This window comes from Charadrius vociferus, unplaced genomic scaffold, assembly GCF_000708025.1.
Source record: "Charadrius vociferus isolate BGI_N301 unplaced genomic scaffold, ASM70802v2 scaffold271, whole genome shotgun sequence".
NCBI lineage: Eukaryota > Metazoa > Chordata > Aves > Charadriiformes > Charadriidae > Charadrius > Charadrius vociferus.
Window position 1 is genome coordinate 790,687 of NW_009646944.1, and position 20,293 is coordinate 810,979.

Sequence of the window (20,293 nt, forward strand, 5' to 3'; positions counted from 1 at the left end):
AACAGAAAATCATGGATAAGAGCTGCATAACTGACCTACACACCCTTCTGGTGCCTTAGGGAATTTATCAGGATATCTTCATACAAATAGATGTGTCAGTGAATTCCAATATCTTAGTTGATTTTTGAAAGGAAGCACAGGAGTCAGTTACAGCTGCAAATGTATTTAAGCATCTGAAAACTCAAATTCAGTAATTGCTTACTTTTTCTTGCCCAGCTGTATTTGAAAAACAGTTTGAAATCAAGGGTACTGAGGATATTAGATGTACCCACTGTATTAATTTAAGTTTAGCTGAATTCTGATGGTTTCTTGGATGCCTTTGAGCTCTTACCACAGTATAACATGCAACATTCTAAGCATGGGGCAAAAATAACAATTGTAACAAATCGCTGCCTGAACTGAAAATAGGAATATATTTTGAAATGACTCTCTCTCTTTCTCTGTCTATATAGGGATATACACATGCATGCACACACACACATGCATGCACATATATATCCCTATATAAACATTTCTCTAAAATACAGACATGTATTTTATTATTTCTTATGTTGGTATCATTTTAAATACTTTACTCTGTGAATCCACAATATGACAACTTCCAGCTGTCCAGAAATAAATTTTAACACAGTCTTATAACCTCCACTAATATAAATATATTGGCAAGGAACTATGACCAGCAATAGTATATTTTGAAACTTAAATAATTATTCTACCATTATTTTAACAACAAATTGCTACCGAGTACCAATATTCATGAAAAATACAGGAAAAAAAAAAGATACAGCTTTAACTTCTAACACTGTATCAAGTGCAACTTTATAAAAGGAATGTAAATGCAAATTCTGTATTAGAGACTTAGTCTAAAAAGAGAAACAGCAACTTATACTATGTGTTTCAAATAAAGAATACTGTATGTCTGCACTTTATCACAAATAACGATGTTAATCACAGTTTCTTCTTGCCTGCAAATGAAGGATGTTGGTTCACAGATCTTCTAAAGTGTATATGAGCATTTGATTAAATCCTGTTTCTTGTGAAAATAAAGTTCATTTACACTTAAGAGTGAACAACAATGAGGAGTTCGTTATTATAATAAGACATTTAAGGATCTTGGTAGCCAGTACCAGTTGTATTTGCAAGTAGCTCCTCAACTTTTCATTTTTTTTAAAAAATAAAGGTACAATCATAGTTATTAATTTACTCTAAAAATTCTAAAGATGAATAAAAGTAGCGTTTATACATATAAGTCCTCATATAAATTATAAAACTCAAGTTTATCTTATAGAGTTCCATCCCCAGAAGAAGCATAAAGCACTTTTGTGGTACCTTCACCAGTAAATATTTGTATCACATCAAATCTGAGAAATGCAACAAAGATGATACTGCATCCCAAAGCTGAAAGAGAACATTCCTCTGATACAGTCTCTTATGATGGATGTGCTCCATGGGATCATATGATTGCTGTGACTTGACTGAATATCAAATAAAGGAAATATGAAGGAATTCACCTCACCAGTTCAGTAGGTATAAGATACACCAGTGAACAGCAGACTCATCCCATTTGAGGTCAACAGTCTTTGGAAGACAACGAGGAGGGAGTTTAAAACTAAGACAGCAAAATCAAATAATAATAACAGTAATGAGGTAAACTCCCCTAAAAAGGCCAAATCGTCTGAGATGTCAGGAGAGAGTTCGATTGTATCTGACACCCAAATGTTTCTGTAGCCAGAGTTCAGCAAGCTGCATGGTAGAGGCAAATGTACTTGCTTTGGACCCTAAGCACATTTTATATTGTTTTGGATCTAAATTGGGGTCACACTGAACTGGATGAAAAACATGGACGACTCCTACTTCTTGACTTCTGAAAGCCTTCAGGCCAGATGTTATCACTTTAGTAAAGAGATCTACATCCTCAAGTCCCCAGCCTTGAATTGAGGTATCAAATCCACCAGCAGTAAGCAGATCACTTTTGTAAATACAGGTAATTCCAAATCCATAGTCCCTCCAAAATCCAGTTCTTTTTGTGAAAACAAAACTACCGTCAGCTGGAGGGTTGCCTCCGTATATTACTTTTGGATCATACTGGCTAAAGATTATAGGGTAGTAAACCTGTTCTCCCTGAATAGTGTTATCTCTGCATCGCTGGAGGAAGTCTGGTGTGAATACCAGATCAACATCACAGAACAGCAGCAAAGTGCCATTGTCAAATTGAGATGAGGCCATTTCAAGACCTAAACCTCTAGAAAACTTTCCTGCCATCGGAATCAGAGTCATATCAGCCTTAGGATACTTAAAGCTGTATTCTTTCATTAGCTCTATGTGTTTGCTGGAGCCTTGGCCCAACTCGGAACTGAAGAGAATTATCGCCAACTTTACATTCTGCCTGGGAATCAGACAAGTCTTCTCAAAGTTGTCCATAAATCTTGAGAAAATGTCAAATCTTCCTGTGAGAGGGACGAGAATATGTATTTTCTTGTTACTGTGTCCCCCAATGTCTTTGGTGCCTTGGAACGATGAGGAAAAAATCTTTAAAGAATTTGAAAGAAAAGAGAAAGATTGAGGGTCAGTGTTGGTATCCTCCAGCAGGCTTCTTACATCCAGCTCCTCTGCTTCTTTGAAGAAAGGTTTGCTAAACAATTGCTGAAGGTATGCATGGCGTCTCACTGGAACTGTAACTTTCCTTCCTTTGTGCCTTTTGTACAAAAGCAGTAAATCCAGAATGTACTCCACTCCATGCAGAGGGTCCACTCTGCGGTAGCCATACTGTATGTCCTTGAAATCAATGAGCCTTCCTCTAGATCTAGAGTTCTCATTTATCATTTCCATTACTTGCATAACGGTGTCATCCAGTGCAGCCCGCAGGACGCTGCTCAGGCTCTGCTGGGGTGGCTGGTTCTCCACCATTGAGTAAAGAAATTTTCCCGTCAGGAACTCCCACTCGATGACTTCATCCCTTTCACGTGGCTGGAAATGATTGAAAGATGGCATCACTCCCAGCTGCTGATCCTCCTTATTTACTTCACTATTACTGAGCTTGCTCATCAGGGCACTTTCCCTATGAAGCTGGATGGTCCGATAGCGCAGTTCGGAAATTTTGCGACTCAGTATGTAATTGTGCAGCCTGTATTGGTAGGCTGGTCTTTTGTTTGGATGAAGAGTTATGGCTGTGTGAATCTTGCTGTTGTGAAGATCTTGAATGTAACCCTTGCGGTTGTGTTCATAGTTTTCATGGAACAGTTGCTGCATCTACAAAGAGAGAGAGAAAGAAAAAAAAAAAAAAGACATTAAATGGAAGCGCTTCTATCCACAACAGGACCCACATTGGTACTGTTGATCATTACTAATTCTTATAGATCACGGCTATTTTTAGGCACAGAACTTAAAAGTATTCCGTAGGAATTACTTACACTGTTTTGGTCTCGGTTTCACTACTGTTCACAGTAACCAAATATTGTCCTCTAACTAAACAGAAGGGCAGCGATCTTGGGTTTATCTTTACTTCGTCTAACTGCAAAACTAAGTGAAACACTTAACCAAAGGTCTGTAGGTAATATTTCTGAGTTCCTAAGCGCAGGCTGAATATTGCTATGCATGAAACACTGTCTTCACCTAGATCTTATTAGCATTATTAGCACAGATCCTTACTGAAATATTAGCAACACAGACGACGTTTTTTAAGAGGGAGTGCCACAACCTTACACAGCTAATGGACAGCAGTACAGATAACAGCTGTGTGAGGTGTGACTAGGTGGATGATCTGCTCAGTCTGGTGGCAGAGTTAAGAGAGGAAACAGAAAGGCTAGGGAGCATCAGGGAGTGTGAGAAAGAGACAGACTGTTGGAATCATGCTCTGACCTCCCTGAGAAACAGGGACAGACACCAGAAAAAACAAGATCAAGGGGATCCCGTATCATCCCCCCACCAGGCTGAAGGTGGTAGCCAAATGGAGCTCTATGAATGGAGGCAAGTCTGTGCCAAGGGAGGTAAACCAACATCCTCCTTGCCCACCCTGCCTACCCAGGTGCCTCTGTACAATAGGTACGAGGCTCTGGATGAGGTAGGTCAGCCAACAGATGATGTAGATGATGGTCCAGCTACATCACAGGAGTTGACAGGACTGGAAAGGCCTACTCCCCTGTGTAACGATCACCTCCACGAGGAAGAAAAGATGGGTTGTAGTTGTAGGTGACTCTCTTCTGAGGAGAAGAGAAGGTCCAATATGCTAGGCAGACCCTCCTCTTAGGGAAGTGTGCTGCCTCCCTGGGGCCTGGGTTAGGAACATCACTAGGAAACTTCCTAGCCTGGTACAGCCCTTGGACTATTACCCACTGCTGCTCTTCCACATGGGTCGCAAAGTGGCAACACATGGCTCAAGGGTGATTAGAAGAGACTTCGGGGCCTTGGGATGGTTAGTAAGGGAATCTGCAGCGCAAGTTATCTTTTCTTCTCTCCTTATAGCTACAGGCAGTGACACTGGAAGAAACAGATGCACTCAGCCTGTTAATACATGTCTCCATGGCTGGTGTCACCACCACAATTCTGGGGTTTTTTTTGACAATGGGATGGCCTCCATGGCACTGGACTTGCTGGCATCAGATGTGGTTCATCCTTCTCAAAGGGGGATGAGGGTCTTTGCTCATGAACTAGGGAGTCTCATTGACCAAGCTTTAAACTAGGCTAGATGGGGGAAGGGAATATTATCAGGTTCACCTGTGACAAGCCAAGGGATGACACACCAAGGTTGAAGGGATTGTTGCTTGGAGATGTGCTGGGTACACTGCAGCACACTCGAAGTCTTATGGAGACTAGCCAGGGACAACAGGAGCAAAAATAGGAAACAGGTAAAACACCTCAAAGGAAGACCACCTGGAGAGCAGCACAAAGGATTTGCAGCTACTCCAGTCAGTAAGTCAGGGGGGGGACCTGGGGGGGTGTCCAGGGGGACCCAGCTTAGTGCCTCTATGCAAATGCACCTAGCATTGGGAACAAACAAGAGGAGTCAGAGGCATGCGCATGCCTGCAGGGCTATGATCTCATTGGCATCACGGAAACATGGGGGCATGGCTCCTGTGACTGGAGAGTTGGAATGGAAAGATAAAGACTCTTTACAAAGGACAGGCAGGGAAGACAAGGAGGGGGGGTCACCCTCTATGTCAATGAACACCTGGAGTGCATGGAGCTTCACCATGGATGGATAAAGAGCGAACCAAGAGCTTATGGGTCAGGATTAAAGCGAATGCAGGGGCAGGTGACATTACACTGGGGGTCTCCTACAGGCCACCTGACCCAGATGACAGAGTGGATGAGGCCCCCTATAGACAGGAGTGGCATTATGTTCACAGGCCCCGGGTCCTCATGGGTGACTTCAACCACCCTATATGTTGGAGGGACAACACAGAGGGACACAAGAAATCCAGGAAGTTCTTGGAATGCATTGATGACAACTTCCTTCTCTTAAGTGGTAGAGGAGCCAACGAGGAGAGGAGCTATGCTGGACCTTGTCCTTACACACAAGGAGGTGCTAGTGGGGAATGTCAAGGTCAAGGGTAGCCTTGGCAGTGATCATGAAATGTTAGAGTTCAGGATCCTTAGGGCAGTGAGGAGGGTGCAAGCAATCTCACTAACCTGGGACTTCTGGAGAGCAGACTTTGGCTTCTTGAGGGATGTGCTTGGTAGTGTTCCATGGTATAAAGCACTGGAGGGGAGAGGGGCCCAGGGAAGCTGGTTAGTATTCAAGGATCACCTCAAGCTCAGGAGTGATGTATCCCAACAAAGAGGAAGTCAGGCAAAGGCAAAAAAGCCAGGAGGCTTGTACGGATGAACAAGGAGCTGCTGGACACACTCAAAAGAAAAAAGGAGGCCTACAGAGGGTAGAAGCAAGGACAGGTAGCCTGGGAGGAATACAGAGAAACTGTCTGAGCAGCCTGGGACCAGGTTAGGCAAGCTAAAGCCCAGATAGAACTAAAGCTGGCCAGGCACATCAAGGGCAACAAGAAAATCTTCTGTAAGTATGTCAGTGATTAAAGGAAGGCTAGAGAAGATGTGGGCCCTCTCTGGAAGAACACAGGAGACCTGGTCACCAGGGATATGAAGAAGGCTGAGGAACTCAGTGACTATTTTGCCTCAGTCTTCATTGGCAAGGGCGCTAACCATACTGTCCAAATTGCAGAAGGCAACGGCAGAGGCTGGGAGAATGAAGAACTGCTCACTGTAGGCAAAGACCTAGTACAAGACCATCTAAGGAACCTGAAGGTACGCAATTCCATGGGACCTAATGAAATCCACCCGCGGGTCTGGAGGGAACTGGCAGATGAAGTTGTTAAGCCACTTTCCATTATATTTGAAAAGCCGTGGCAGTCCGGTGAAGTTCCCACTGACTGGAAAAGGGGAAACATAACCCCTATTTTAAAAAAGGGAAAAAAGGAAGACCTGGGGAACTACAGGCCAGTCAGTCTCACCTCTGTGCCTGGCAAGATCATGGAGCAGATCCTCCTGGAAACTCTGCTAAGGCACATGGAAAATAAGGAGGTGATCCATGGCAGCCAACATGGCTTTACTAAAGGCAAATCATGTATGACAAATTTGGTGGCCTACTATGATGGGGTTACAGCGTTGATGGATAAGGGGAGAGCAACAGACATCATCTACCTGGAGTTATGTAAAGCACTTGACACTGTTCTGCACAACATCTTGACCTCTAAATTGGAGAGACATAGATTTGACAGACAGACCACTCAGTAGATAAGGAATTGTCTGGATGGCTGCACTCAAAGAGTTGCAGTCATTGGCTCCATGTCCAGGTGGAATCCTGTGACGAGTGGCATTCCTTCAGGGTCAGTACTGGGACCGGTACTGTTTAACATCTTTGTTGGTAACATAGATATTGGGATTGAGTGCACCCTCAGCAAGTTTCCCAATGACACCAAGATGTGTGGAGCGGTCAACATGTTGAAGGGAGGGATGCCATCCAGGGGGACCTGGACAGGTTTGAGAGGGGGGCCCTGAGCAAACCTCATGAAGTTCAACACAGCCAACTGCAAGGTCCTGTATGTGAGTCGCGGCAAACTCAAGCACAAATACAAGATGGATGGCAAATGGATTGAGAGCAGCCCTGAAGAGAAGGATTTGTGGGTGTTGGCTGATGAGAAGCTCAACATGACGTGGCAACATGCATTTGCAGCCCCGGGGGCCAGTGTATCCTGTGCTGCATCAAAAGAAGCATGGCCAGCAGGTCAAGGGAGATGATTCTGCCCCTCTACTCCATGCTGGTGAGACACCACCTGTAGTACTGCATGCAGATCTGGAGAACTCAACATAAGAAGGACATAAACCTGTTGAAGCGGATGCAGAGCAGGGCCACAAGGATGATCAGAGGGCTGGAGCACCTCTCCTATGAAGACAGGCTGAGAGAGCTGGGGTTGTTCAGCCTGGAGAAGAGAAGGCTCCGGGGAGACCTTCCAGTATCTGAAGGGTGCCTAAAAGAAAGCCGGAGAGGGACTGTTTACAAGGGCATGTAGTGATATGATGAGGGGGAATGGCTTTAAACTGGAAGAGGGTAGATTTAGATTAGATATCAGGAAGAAGTTTTTCACTATGAGATTGGTGAGACACTGGAACATGTTGCCCAGGGAGGGTGTGGATGCCCCGTCCCTGGAATTGCTCAAGGCCAGGTTGGATGGGGCTTTGAGCTACCTGATCTAGTGGGAGGTGTCTCTACCCATGGCAGGGAGGTTTGAACTAGATGATCTTTAAGACTGCTTCCAATCTAAACCATTCTAGGACTCTATGACCTTGGATTTATGTCTACGGAGCACAAAGCTGCTTGTATTTCCTATAGACATATGCAAATAGGCAGTGCTACTTAACATTCAAAAACTGTACGGACTTCATTTCAACAAAACTATTATTTTTCCATGTGGACAAAGAATTCAATGACTGAAATATAACCATTGGAATACGTTTGTTGGCAGGGATAAGTATAATAGAGTACACCAATTAAGCTATAGATGATGTTACTATAACTTACACTGAGTAATTTCAAATGTATTTCTGTGGCAAAAAAAAAGGCATTCTACTTTTATCAAATTAGTAATTGTAATATCTTCTAAATAGTGAACAGATACATTTCATGGCTGAAGCACAGGTCTAAGAGGTAAAGTATCTGGCCTTTATAGCTTTCTGAGCTAACAGCTAAACTATGAGCAAATCATTAAACCTTCTCTGACTCAGTTTCCTCCCTAGAAGAAAATTTAGCTCATTATTAGTTTAATGTGATGAATATTTATCCTTAAATGGGAAGTGATATGAAGCAGCAAAATATCATCACAAATACATTGAAGACTCACTGGTCTTTGCTAAACTAACACCTACTAACTCCAAAGAAACAGAATTATTTCCCACGACTAGCAGATAAAGGAGAAGAGGCTGCTCTTTCTCATCTCCAAACAGACTGGTCTGTAATTAATACATAAGGAAAATGTGCTAATTATATAGAAAATGTTGTTCAAGAAGGTGTTGTAAGCTTAAGCTATAATCAGATTTTGAGATGAGTACTGAAGTTTGCCTTTTATACACTGAGGAAATCAAAAGAGGTGAGTGAGGTCTGACAATAAAATGTCTCAGACTCAAAACATTTAGTTCATTTTACCACAATTCTTTCTAGAGGTTTTGCTACTAGAAGTAATATTAATCATAGGTCAATAATTGTAAATAAACTCCTAACAAAGCTAAGGACCACGACTATTATTTAAAATCCATTATCATGTATGAGAAAAATGTTCATATTTAGAAAAACAGAATTTTAATACAAAATTTCTATAATCTCCCTTCCACCCCATTCAGACCCCAAACGGCCCTGCTTGAGCAAACATAGCTACTACTATACTGCTGCATATAACATAGAGAAAAGCAACAGCCTAATTCTGAGAAGTACCTTAAGATATCTTAGATTTGCCTTTAATTAAACAGCTATGTCTGTTATATTAAAGCCACAGTGAGTGTGAAAAAACACACATAGTTACCAAATTACTCAAATACTCTTTATTCACAGAACTCCTACCTGAAGGTGTAAAAGCACATTTGTTCTGTCTTGACAGGTGGGTATTTTCCGTGTCACATGAGATAAAATGAAGCAGGGCCACGAGAGTTTGGGCAATTTCCTTGGTATCACCGTGAAGAGGAACCAACACCATCAGTACTTAGCATTTAACCAGCAGTGCTGGCAAAATTGAAATACAGCTTCCTTGAGGACAAGAGATGGACACTTACATCACAGGCAGATTAGAGATTAGGGATTGAATCCCAGAGAAAAGTGCCTGGGAAAGGGCTGCTCTTTGGAAGAACAATTTTCTCTTCTCCCTCTCCAATTTACCTTTTGAATAATGAAAAAAAATCACCTGATCAGGTGAGATTTCCATCTCTCCAGTTATAAGCCACGCTGCCTTCCTAGCCGCTTTTATTTAAAGCTGTCTACTGTGTGCTTTGGAAGGTGACTCTGCTTCTGTATTCTCAACTTTTTCTGGAAAAAGTTGAATCAATGATTTTCATGTTTAGAATTTCACACTAAAATCACCTTATAGGAAAACAAAGAAAAAGAAAATGTATAACGTTGAAAACAAAAGAAAGAAGGTGAGGCAGTTGTTTGTTGAATGGTATCAGCACCCTTCCACACAAAACCTGACACTCCACTCCTTCCTAAGTCCTCTAATCATAAAGAATCACTTGAGTTTTTCTTCATCCACAATGAAGAATGGTATTTGAGTGTAACTGAAAAAATTGTTAACTACCTTTACACATTTCACTTATGGTACCTGAATTTTCACAATAAGTTTTATTTAAAGTAGTATAATGTACTTTATCTAAAAGATTTTTAACAGATAACAAACTATTGCTGTAAAACTAAATGCTGTCCTCCAGTTGTGCAAATTCTCCTGTAACCCAAGCCTTATTACAAGCTCAGCTTCACAGCAGATTCATTAGCAGCACTCATTTAACAGGAATACTTTATTAACATAAATACTGCATTTTTATTACGTTCCAATTTCAGATGCCTTGGTTTATTAGACATGCTCCACTGAGATCATAGCAAGAGGATGTACTCCATTATACTAATGATTTTGCTTTTGATAATCAACAACAGATTAACAGCAGCAAAGAAAAAAAAAATGAATCAACTCAGTAATACAACATTATCACACATATACAAAACTGTACTAATCCATTTTAAATGATGTTACTGAACACTTCTAATAGATCTCAATACATAGAAAACAATTCAGAACAAATATAACACTGAAATCATAAACTCTTCCTGAGATAATCTTGGTGCCACACAGAAATTTGTTTTCAATATTGCAGGTCAAAAATGTCTTCTTACAACTCAGATTATTAACATCTAGATGAACGCAATTTAATGTGATCCTAAGTTTGCTTTGAAATTTCTAAGCAAGGTGATCAAGCTCAGATTATTAACATCTAGATGAACGCAATTTAATGTGATCCTAACTTTGCTTTGAAATTTCTAAGCAAGGTGGTCAAGCCTAGGAGGTAAAGGGAAACCTGATCAAGTTTCCTGGAGAATGGATCTGTGCAAGGGACTGAATTGGTCAATGCAGTCATAAGTAATCTGGAAAAGGAGGCAATCTGGGAGGTGGCAAGATTTACTGAATTGAAATTAATGTCATTCAGCACGGTAAAAGTAAACTTGCCTGCAAAAGTTCTCATGATTTTGAATGGCTTGGTAATAAAATGGCAGATTAAATTCTGTGTAGATAAATGCAAAGCTCATGTGAAGAAGGCAATCCTAATCATACCTGAAGAATGTCAGATTGCATGCAGGCTGTTAGCACTCTGGAAAGAGAACCTAGTTACACAGTAGGCAATTCTGTGCAGATGTCACGTCGACGTCTAGTAGTGATGAGAGGGAAAAGCAAATAGCGTGAGGACAAGTCTAGAGGTCTAGAGTGAACCAGAAACATCGTTATATGGCTGTGTCCATAGTGCACCTGAATCGAATGCTGTGAGCAGGTACCTTGTCAATAGCATGGTGTCCCTTCTGAAATTGGTAATGTATGAGTAGAAAGGTGCTAACCAAGGCCGCCAGATGATCACGCATGTGGATTGCTAGATGCACAGATGACTAGGGCAAAAGGGAGCAATCCAAAGTGGGCCAATCCCGAGACCTATAAAGTCAGTAGCACCATAAGGGAAATGGACAGGAATAGTCACTCCCTCTTCTCACGTAAAGAACTATGGCACATACAGTGATGCTCTGAGGATTCAAGACGAGAAAAGGCAATAGTCACATAGCTCAGCCACAGAAACTTGCTGGCACAGCAAGCTGCCGATGGTAAAATTTTCCATGGCTTCAAAAAGTAAGCCAACAGCTTATTGGGAGACTTCCATCATTGCCATGTGAAACATAAAGGTACACTTTCTCCACAACATGGCTGTATTGCAGACTCCTGAAGCCCCAGCTGAGGCTATATCACAATATGTCTTTATTGTCTTACACCCCTGCCTTGGCTTCTTCTACTGATTACTGCAGAGAGAGGACATTTTTTCAAATCAATGTTTAGTCTGACAAGATACAACCACTTTATGTTCACTGAAAGCAGTGAATGGGAGAAGTTATTTTCAATTCAATATAATACATGGAGGCACAACATTTTATTGTTTCATACTGCATGACTTTGTGACTTTCCTGAAGAGTTTGCTGTCTTCTGAACAGTTCTTGCAGAACTAATGCAAGAGTCAGCAAGGACTTCTGCTTGCCTCTTTTCATGCCAGCTGAAACTAGAAGTTGGCAAGAAATGTGAATAATCTAATTGTGCTCTGAGGAACTCTGAACTGCAAGCAGGAATAAAAAATATAAGAAGGAACAAATTAGAATAAAGGCAATGCTTTATTACTGTGGCAGAGAAATACAACAGTTAATACATAAGCACAATGTAATTTGCATTGCAAGCTCTGAAATCATGGTAATCTCTGTGATTACTGATGTAATAAAAAGTGGAAGTTTTTATTACATATACACAAAAGCACAAACCAACCTACTTTATTATTGCAAGACTATCACGTAGTAAAAGATCAAATGCAAATGGTGCTTTTTAAATTAACACAATTTTTCTTTGAGCATTGTTTAGGAACAATGTCTCCCATTTAACAAAGAAGACATAGGACTTAACCTTCCATCTACTCTAGCCCTTCCTAAACCTACAGTAGTACTAAATTGTCGACCATTTTATCTAAACTGGACTTTTATTAGATTTAGAAATAAGATGAACAGAAACTATTCCTGGTCATTCTTCACCCTGTTCTTTAGAGTTTAGCTCTGCTAAAGATGAAGATTTATTCACTATTTCCAGTGACTTCAAAGGGCATTTCATCCATATGAAGAACACACATAAAATCTACTGTGTTCAAGATGATAATGGCTGGCTGAACAGCAACAGGCTGAGTACCTTGATAGAAGGAAGAGTTAAAAAAAAAATTAATCAAGTAACTACAGGCACATTAGGATGTTCTTAATAATGTGTACTCGAATAAAATGCAACACTAAGCTATGGGTGATCATAAGTTTCTGGACAAGTAAACAGGGTTAAGCAAGTCATTTGGTATGGTTCTATGAGAAAAACTGGCAGCCAGGAAAAGGTAAGGATTAAGAATGCAATTATGAAATGCATATGAACTGGATAACAGAGAAGCAATAACCAGCTGTGTTTAAATGAGGAACTGTCAGTTTGGATGGAAGTCATTGCAGAAGCTTCTGAGGAACAAAATCATACTTACTGACACTGGCACAAAATCTGGGACACTGCTCATGACACAAAGTCGAAGATACCATGAAGAGACAAGAGAAGACATCCCACAGGAAGAGCCAGAGAAATTGGAGAAGTAACACTGCAGAAATTCAGTTGTTTTAATAATACAACACACATAATATGACACCCATGGTTTCAAGAGACAGGTGACTAAATTTCCTAGGAAAGTTGCCTTTTTAGATTGGAAATCATAGAATCATAGAATGGTCTAGGTTGGAATGGAACTTGAAGATCATCGAGTGAAATAACTGACAAGTAAGGGAAACGTGAGAATCTTAGCAGACGGTAAGGTGAGATGGAGACATTATGAAACAACAGTGTGAATGCTCCACAGAAAAGGAAAACAAGATTTGGTGTTGCATCAGCCAGAATATTTTTGAAAGATACAGTGGACATTTTCAGACAATTCTGAACGGGCATGTTTATCAAATGCATGGGACCAAATCAACACAAAAGAGATTTGCCAGGACCAGAAACTATCCTATGAGAAGAGGTTAATGTTATTTGGCTTGTTTAACCTTGCAAAATGAAGGATAAGAATCATATTGTCTCTAAATACATCAAGCAAATAAAAGAGAGACAACTCTTAGGTTTACCTGGTCAGGAAATTAAAGGAAAATTTCTAGCTGTCAGAAGAAGAAGGGTTTAGATTAGATTTTTGAAAGAGAGATGCTGCTAAAGCTTGTATAATTATGTATCTTTTAGAAGGTTAAGCTGATTAGGTTGTGATGCTTTATTAACCCATTTAAAGTAAAGCTATGCAAATAAAAGGTTTGTATTAACTTAGAAGAACAACAAACTGTTGAAAACAGGGGGTTGCTTGTACGTTGTGATAAAGTTAGTTTTGAAGGAGCAATTCTCAAGACCTTACAACCCTATTAGGCAATGTGTTATTTGCAAATGGGATGTATAGCCTAGACCTCACCAAAGACTAACAGATGTTCAAGATACAAGTTAGCTGAGTTAGTAAAATGTTGCAAAAGAGGTAGTAACAGATTACTAACAAAAACATATTAGTCATACAGATGCGTCAAAGCTTGCCAAAGAAGAAAGTTCAACTAGCAAACAACTGATGACGAGGAGGATACGACCATCAGATGAAGTAAACGACGACCAGAGTGACTGTAGTTCCTGAGAAAAGGTGCTAGATAGAAACAAAGACTGTAGAATAATTGACTTAATGTTTATAGAATGGGCGTGATTATGTTAAGGATTTCGAGAAAGATCAATGAATATGTAACACTTTTGTAAGTATAAATTTCTTGAAATTGTCACTGGTTGGGAGCACTTATGAGGAGAAATCCCAGTGTGACCTCAGTGCTGCAATAAAGAATACTGACCCAACAGTCTCGTTGGCTGTTGAGTTCATTTCTTTGTTTCATTTTCAATGCAAGTAATGCATACAATTTAATCAGGTTATAAAAAACTGGATTGCTTGTGAGTAAGTGAATCAATGACTGGAGAGATCCATTCAGTTTTTCCTACTGATACAGTGTTTGGCTTTTAGTAAGAATTAATGACATATTGTTAATTGGCAGCAGCAAACCTTCCTACAGACAGACATTACATTGAAAATACCTAACATACTCTTTCTATTCACAGTCCTCATCAAATAGTAGTTCCTTATTTTTCCAGTTAGTGCAATGCCTAACAGACCAGCTTTATATCTGTAATAACGATGACTGGTAATGTAATAGCTTTATAACACAACCATTTATTTGTAGTTTATAATGCACCCAACTAAAAATGTTGTGAAGCATTTTGTCACAAAACCAGAACAACATAACTGTTTCACTATTCAAATGATCAAAACTTGCTGCTATCTTTATACTATGCCCATCTCTTTAGCATATGATGTACCCAGAAAGAACTGGAGTGTAATTAATAATCTACAAGTGACAGTAAAATGCCATGTATACAATAGTTACAGCTTGCTGCATATTGAAAGATGTATCTGCCAATTCTTCCTAGAGAAAAAAGTTTGAGCCAACACCACCACAGAAAAAAGTGCTGAATACTATTTTGTTTCACATATTATTAACAGACACATTAAATAACTTAAGCACCAGAATCAATAGTGTTGCTGCTGACATCAACCCCAGGATGAACAAAACTTGATGTATTGATTCAAGCTCTGGTATGTAGGGGTTAGCAGGCAGAAAAATTACAAGTGCACACCGCAAATTCAACTAATAACTTCTTCAGCATCAGGACTGTTCACTGAGTAGAAAGGGATCTAACCTCTTATTTGCAGATTAGCTACGTATGATACGTAATGATCAAAATAAAAAAGAGCTAAGTTTTTCACACTCCTTAAAAGTAGATCTGTGCATTTTTTTTTTTTTTTTTTTGTAACTCTCCTGCTGGCCCTCACCTTAGTGAGATTAATAAATAAAGTTTAATAGCAAATCCTATTGGATCATTTTATCTCACTTCCTTTCTCACATTAGCCAAGCCATTGGACTGAAATCAGCTCAGCATGCTGTAAACCAAGTGATACCAAGAAAAGCTAAGATAAAGCCATCATGAAACAGTGCTGCTCTGTTAATATTAGTAAACTTTTTTGACATCACATCTCATTATAGCTTTAAACTAAAAAACCCCACTCCAAACCCCAAAGTTTTCCTGCAAGGTAGGACAGACAATACGAGAAGAATGTATAAAGTCATGCTGTTTTGTGTATCATTACAGCTAACCTCCTGCTATAGCGATACTTCACCAAGCACACAATGTAATAAAATCCAACAAATCCGTACAGGCAAAAAAAGTGTACGTTAGAAAAAGAATGGTAAATACTTGAACTTTTGTAATTTAGCCTATAAATAGACAAATTAAACAGCACTGACATGCTAGTATAGTAGCATTCATGCAAGAAAACATGTTTTAAATTATGCTCTGCATTACATAAGTGGAACAATTGTGGAAAAGGCTGCATTTCAGAAGTCAACAGGTTTAAGGAAACCAGGCTGTCACCCTTTCAGTTTGCTCAGGTTTGGTCTGCTTAATGTCACTAACCCCCTTCTTTGGCACAAACCAGTGTAGACAGTATGAAACAGGTGCAGAGTTGATCAATAAGTGGTATTTCACAACTTTTAAGATACATTTCATAACTTTCACTCAGCATTTTAGAAACAATAAAAATGAACTCTTTCAGCATCTGTATCAAGTACTTAAAATATTTCATTACTAAAATAGCATGCTGAATTTCATTTTGATGGTCTACTAGTTACCTATCATCTGTATCAACTACACTGTACAAGAAACACTAGCTTTTTAATGTACTTGCATTATTATTTAGATAATTCATATTATATTTTTTAAAAAAACACTGCCAAATTTGATCACAAAAGAAATCCATAATCACTGACAGGAAAAGAAAAATACATCTTCAGCGTAATTCACTAAAATTTCCTGAAGGTTCACACACAACACTTCACCAGTGCATTTGAAAACATTTCTACCTACAAAACATACACTTTTTTAATATGCCATTAAGAAAAATGTTTAATCATCAACTCCAAGGAGCAAAAGAAGAGGAAAGTTACTTTGCCAACATCTTACCTTTAAGTGTAGACCATTTCTGAAGTTATTTTACAACCATCACTTAATAATAAAATTAAGAAACAAGTTTTCTTGTTAGCAAAAATAATAAGTAAAGTTTTATTGTGACTATGGAATTATTTATTTAAATAAGTGAAAGTTACAATTAACTCTGTTACATAATAGATGCATTTTGAAGTGTGTAAGTATTTTTACTTCTTGATCTTAAACTGCCTCTTTCTCACAGTGTGGCAGACTTGGCCATACACAGGTAAGAACATTAAAATTTGTTAAATTATTAGCCTCCAACACTTGAATCACAAAAAAATGGAAAAAATCTTTAAAGGTCACATATTTAGTCAGAAATATCAAATTCTATCCTCTGGATTACAGAAAAAAAAGAAGAAATGGTGATTTGATGACTGATTATCTTTTCTGAATTGTTTCAGTGTGCCTTGCAAAATGAGCTAGTATATTTGTTTAATGATAGACTTTCTAAAACATGGAGTTGTGCATCTGTGTATCTGATCAAAGATCTGAACACTAATTATTCTTCTAAGTGCATTAACACCACAAAAACTGATTCCACATACACAAGTTATATAGAAACTGGAAACAACTTTTTTTTGCACTATATGGGTAATATCACATTTGAATCAGCTATATATCCCACTTTGCAGGTTAACCCCAGAAGGAATTTTTAATGAACAATTTCCCTTTTGTTACACAGACAAAGGTCATGGGCAAGTCCATTATTTTCGTGATAAGTTGGGCTTTTCAAGCTTATGAATTTTTGATCCTGTGTTTTGTTACAGAGAATTAGGTAACATTTTGTAGCTTGTGACATATTTTGCATCAAGCAACTAGTAAGTATTTGCCTATAATCATTGCCAATGATCTGCAATGAATGCATATTGCCCTTTGCATTCTCATATTCCTGGCAGTGCTCATACATTTATATTCAGCTCACCCCAACAACCCTCCCTCCCACAAAAAAAAAAAAAAAAGGACTTCCAGGGAAACCATCCAAATCTCAGCAGACAGTATGCTCAACATTTTCTAGCATGGATGTACTCAGCACAGTAAGAAGGCTGAAGCTCTCCACAGTGTTACACTAGAGAGTAGTTTGCTCTCTGACTGCACAAAGGTGCACAGGACAGTATTTCATAGATTCTTGGCTAGAGGTATTCCTAAAAAAAATAGCTGTAATGCATTCCTTCTGTTCTTCACTTGTAGAGACCAACCTTCTCGTATGATCTGTTTGAAGGCCTTCCTCCATCCAGCCCCATTTCATCCTAACCAACTGTGGTTGGGGCCAGGGAATTAACAGCCTGTAACAGGCCCAAGGCCGTGCTGCCTGGCTGTGCTTCACACTGTGACTTCACTTTTATCATACAAGCTGACACAAGAACAGAGACTCAGCATGTGATCTGTACTCCTGTCACATTGCCTGATGCAGGAAAGTAACTCCACTTACAACCCTGCCACATGCAATGCATGAAATCTCTACCACTCAATTGGGATTTTTTCTTCTGTGCCTCGATTTTACGGTGCAATATAAAAATTTAATTTCTCTATAGCCTTTATGTTTCAAGTACTCTAGTGGGTAATCTTAATACAGTGGCAGAGAAAAATTTTATACAGCAAGAGAAAGCAGTCGACTGCATGTCCCCGCTAACACTAGCTATAAACAGTATAAGGCTCCTTTCTCATGAAAACCCTTATACAGTAGTGTTATTTTACAAGGCACAATCCTCCTTACTGGGAGATGAGCATCTCTGCAAACCGTAACAGTCTGACAGAAAGGGTTCCCTGGTATTTATGACTTTCCCTGGAAAATAAATCTAACTGAAGAATCTGCATGCCTGTACCTTACTTAACCTGTTAACCACTACAGAAAATGTGTATCTTACATTGCTATGCAGGAGCTTGAAAGGCCTTCCTTAACTGATTCAGTCATAAGTATCCTTACTTTTGAAGTAATTCAGCAATTCAAATGATGAAGAAAACATTGAGAAAATGCCATTATCATTTCTGATTCATCGGAAAAAAAACAAACCAAACCAAACCAAACCATCAAGCTTCATGGCTACAAACCCTAAGATCTATGTGCTGAGGTAAATTGCTTCAAGAGAGAAATGCTTCTCTGCCTCACTAATCGGTCACATTTCTAGCAAAATGAAAAGTTCTAAGTGAAAGCAATTATTTGCATTTAATATTCACAGTATATTTATCATTATAGCCTACAAAAGGGAAACGCTCTGAGGTATTATGTAACCGTGCAGTCAATTATTGGGATACAAAAGGTTTTTCCTCATCTTCTTTGACTCGGTTTTAGGAGTCTTTAATAAGAATAACTGTTAGAGGCTAAAATAAGTACCTTTTTCAAGTTGTTTTTATTGCTTTTTACCTTCAGTTTTACCTAATTTTCTGCAGAATCCATTTCAATACACAAGACACCAAAAAGAAAATAAAAAGAAATAATAAAGTACTAATAGAATGTTTTTGCTGTAACTAGAGGATTTAGCTAGACACGCCAAAAAAGTTCTCCTTTTAAGCTTAGTATCACAATTATTTATTAACAGCTAATTAATATAAACTGCCTTTGCACAGTGATAGCATTCCACCACATCATTCTGTCACCCCAAACAATTCTCTTCCACAAAAACATGAGTTTTGAGAGCTTGTTAAGTAATGTTAATCCACTGCAACCTGATGCAAGTTTGAACTTCAACCTTGACTCTGATCCTGCTTCAAGAGCAAGGACTGGACCAGATGATCTCCAAGGTCTCTTTAACTTACATTATTCTATGACCCTACAATTCTATATTAATAATTATTCTGATGTTACAAACATAATTTGAAGAGCAGCATGTGGCAGAAATTTCTACTGTACTATCAGTGCTAGGGAATCTGCACCTGGTATCTTCCAAAATCTTTCACAGAAATATAAGCTTTGGGAGACTGGAAACATCAACAATTCAGAATATTTTTAACTTGTTAATACATAACCTATGTTATATGGCACATACACAGAGGCAAACATATAGCATGACTCAAAATTTTTTTAGTAACTCAGCCTTAAAAAGATGCTACTTCCTCTGTTCATTCATTCTTTTTTCCCTTTATCTTACTCACAGTTAATTTTTTCACCTATACCTTCTTGCAAGTGTATCTCTCTTCTGTAGACGTTTGGAAAGTATTTAGATACAGCAAAAAATAATAATTCTCCTGTGCTTAGTTGACACAATTCCATTTAATCAGATACTTAAGTCTTTCTTTTTTCCCCAGTAGGTCTAAAATAAAACAGTTTACATAGGCCTGGAATTATGTGTCAGGAGCCCTATGACAAGAGCACCACAATGTTCCTGAAGATGAAATACATAGTCTCAACAACAAGTATTGTATATGGCCAGTTAAACAAAATCACACCAATGGCAATTTCATCAGCTGAACTTCCATGCAACTTGAAAAAAAACCTGGCTGGTATTTTAGTAGCATGCAGTTGATGCCATGAAGAGTGCTGTATTGTGAAAAATATGAAATTTCTTTTTTGCTAACAAGACTGTATGCACATCTACCAGATAAATGGCAAATAAAAATCAGTTTGATAAAGTTCTCTGAAAAGCCCATGAGGGTGATAATAGAAGTTAGTGAAAAAGAGATATTTTAAAAAGTCAAAACAAAAAGTAAAAAGAGAAAGCATCACAAGAGGACAATCATGGAATGACAGCCTATACTGGGGAGTAATGAGGACCAATTCACTTACACAACCAAACAAGAGCTGGGAAGGTCAGATACACTGGAAGGAATTTCTCTATCAGAAACATATCTTGCCCCTTATAGAAGTATGCAGTGTACCAGCAGATCTCTTCTCTGCTAATAAAATGCTTCTGAATGGTAAAGACAAGGCAGGGAACGGCACATGG

At 39.0% G+C, this 20,293-nt stretch overlaps 1 protein-coding gene across 1 annotated transcript in view; it reads right to left on the reverse strand.

The window, feature by feature from the left end:
- Positions 1-1,267: 1,267 nt before the first annotated feature.
- The window catches only part of CHSY3 (chondroitin sulfate synthase 3), a 172,791-nt gene continuing 153,765 nt past the window's right edge, over positions 1,268-20,293 (reverse strand). Inside the window, exon 3 of the mRNA XM_009895079.1 lies at positions 1,268-3,249. Coding sequence (XP_009893381.1) covers positions 1,684-3,249 — 1,566 coding nt within the window. The 3' untranslated portion in view covers positions 1,268-1,683. The remainder of the gene's footprint in view (positions 3,250-20,293) is intronic.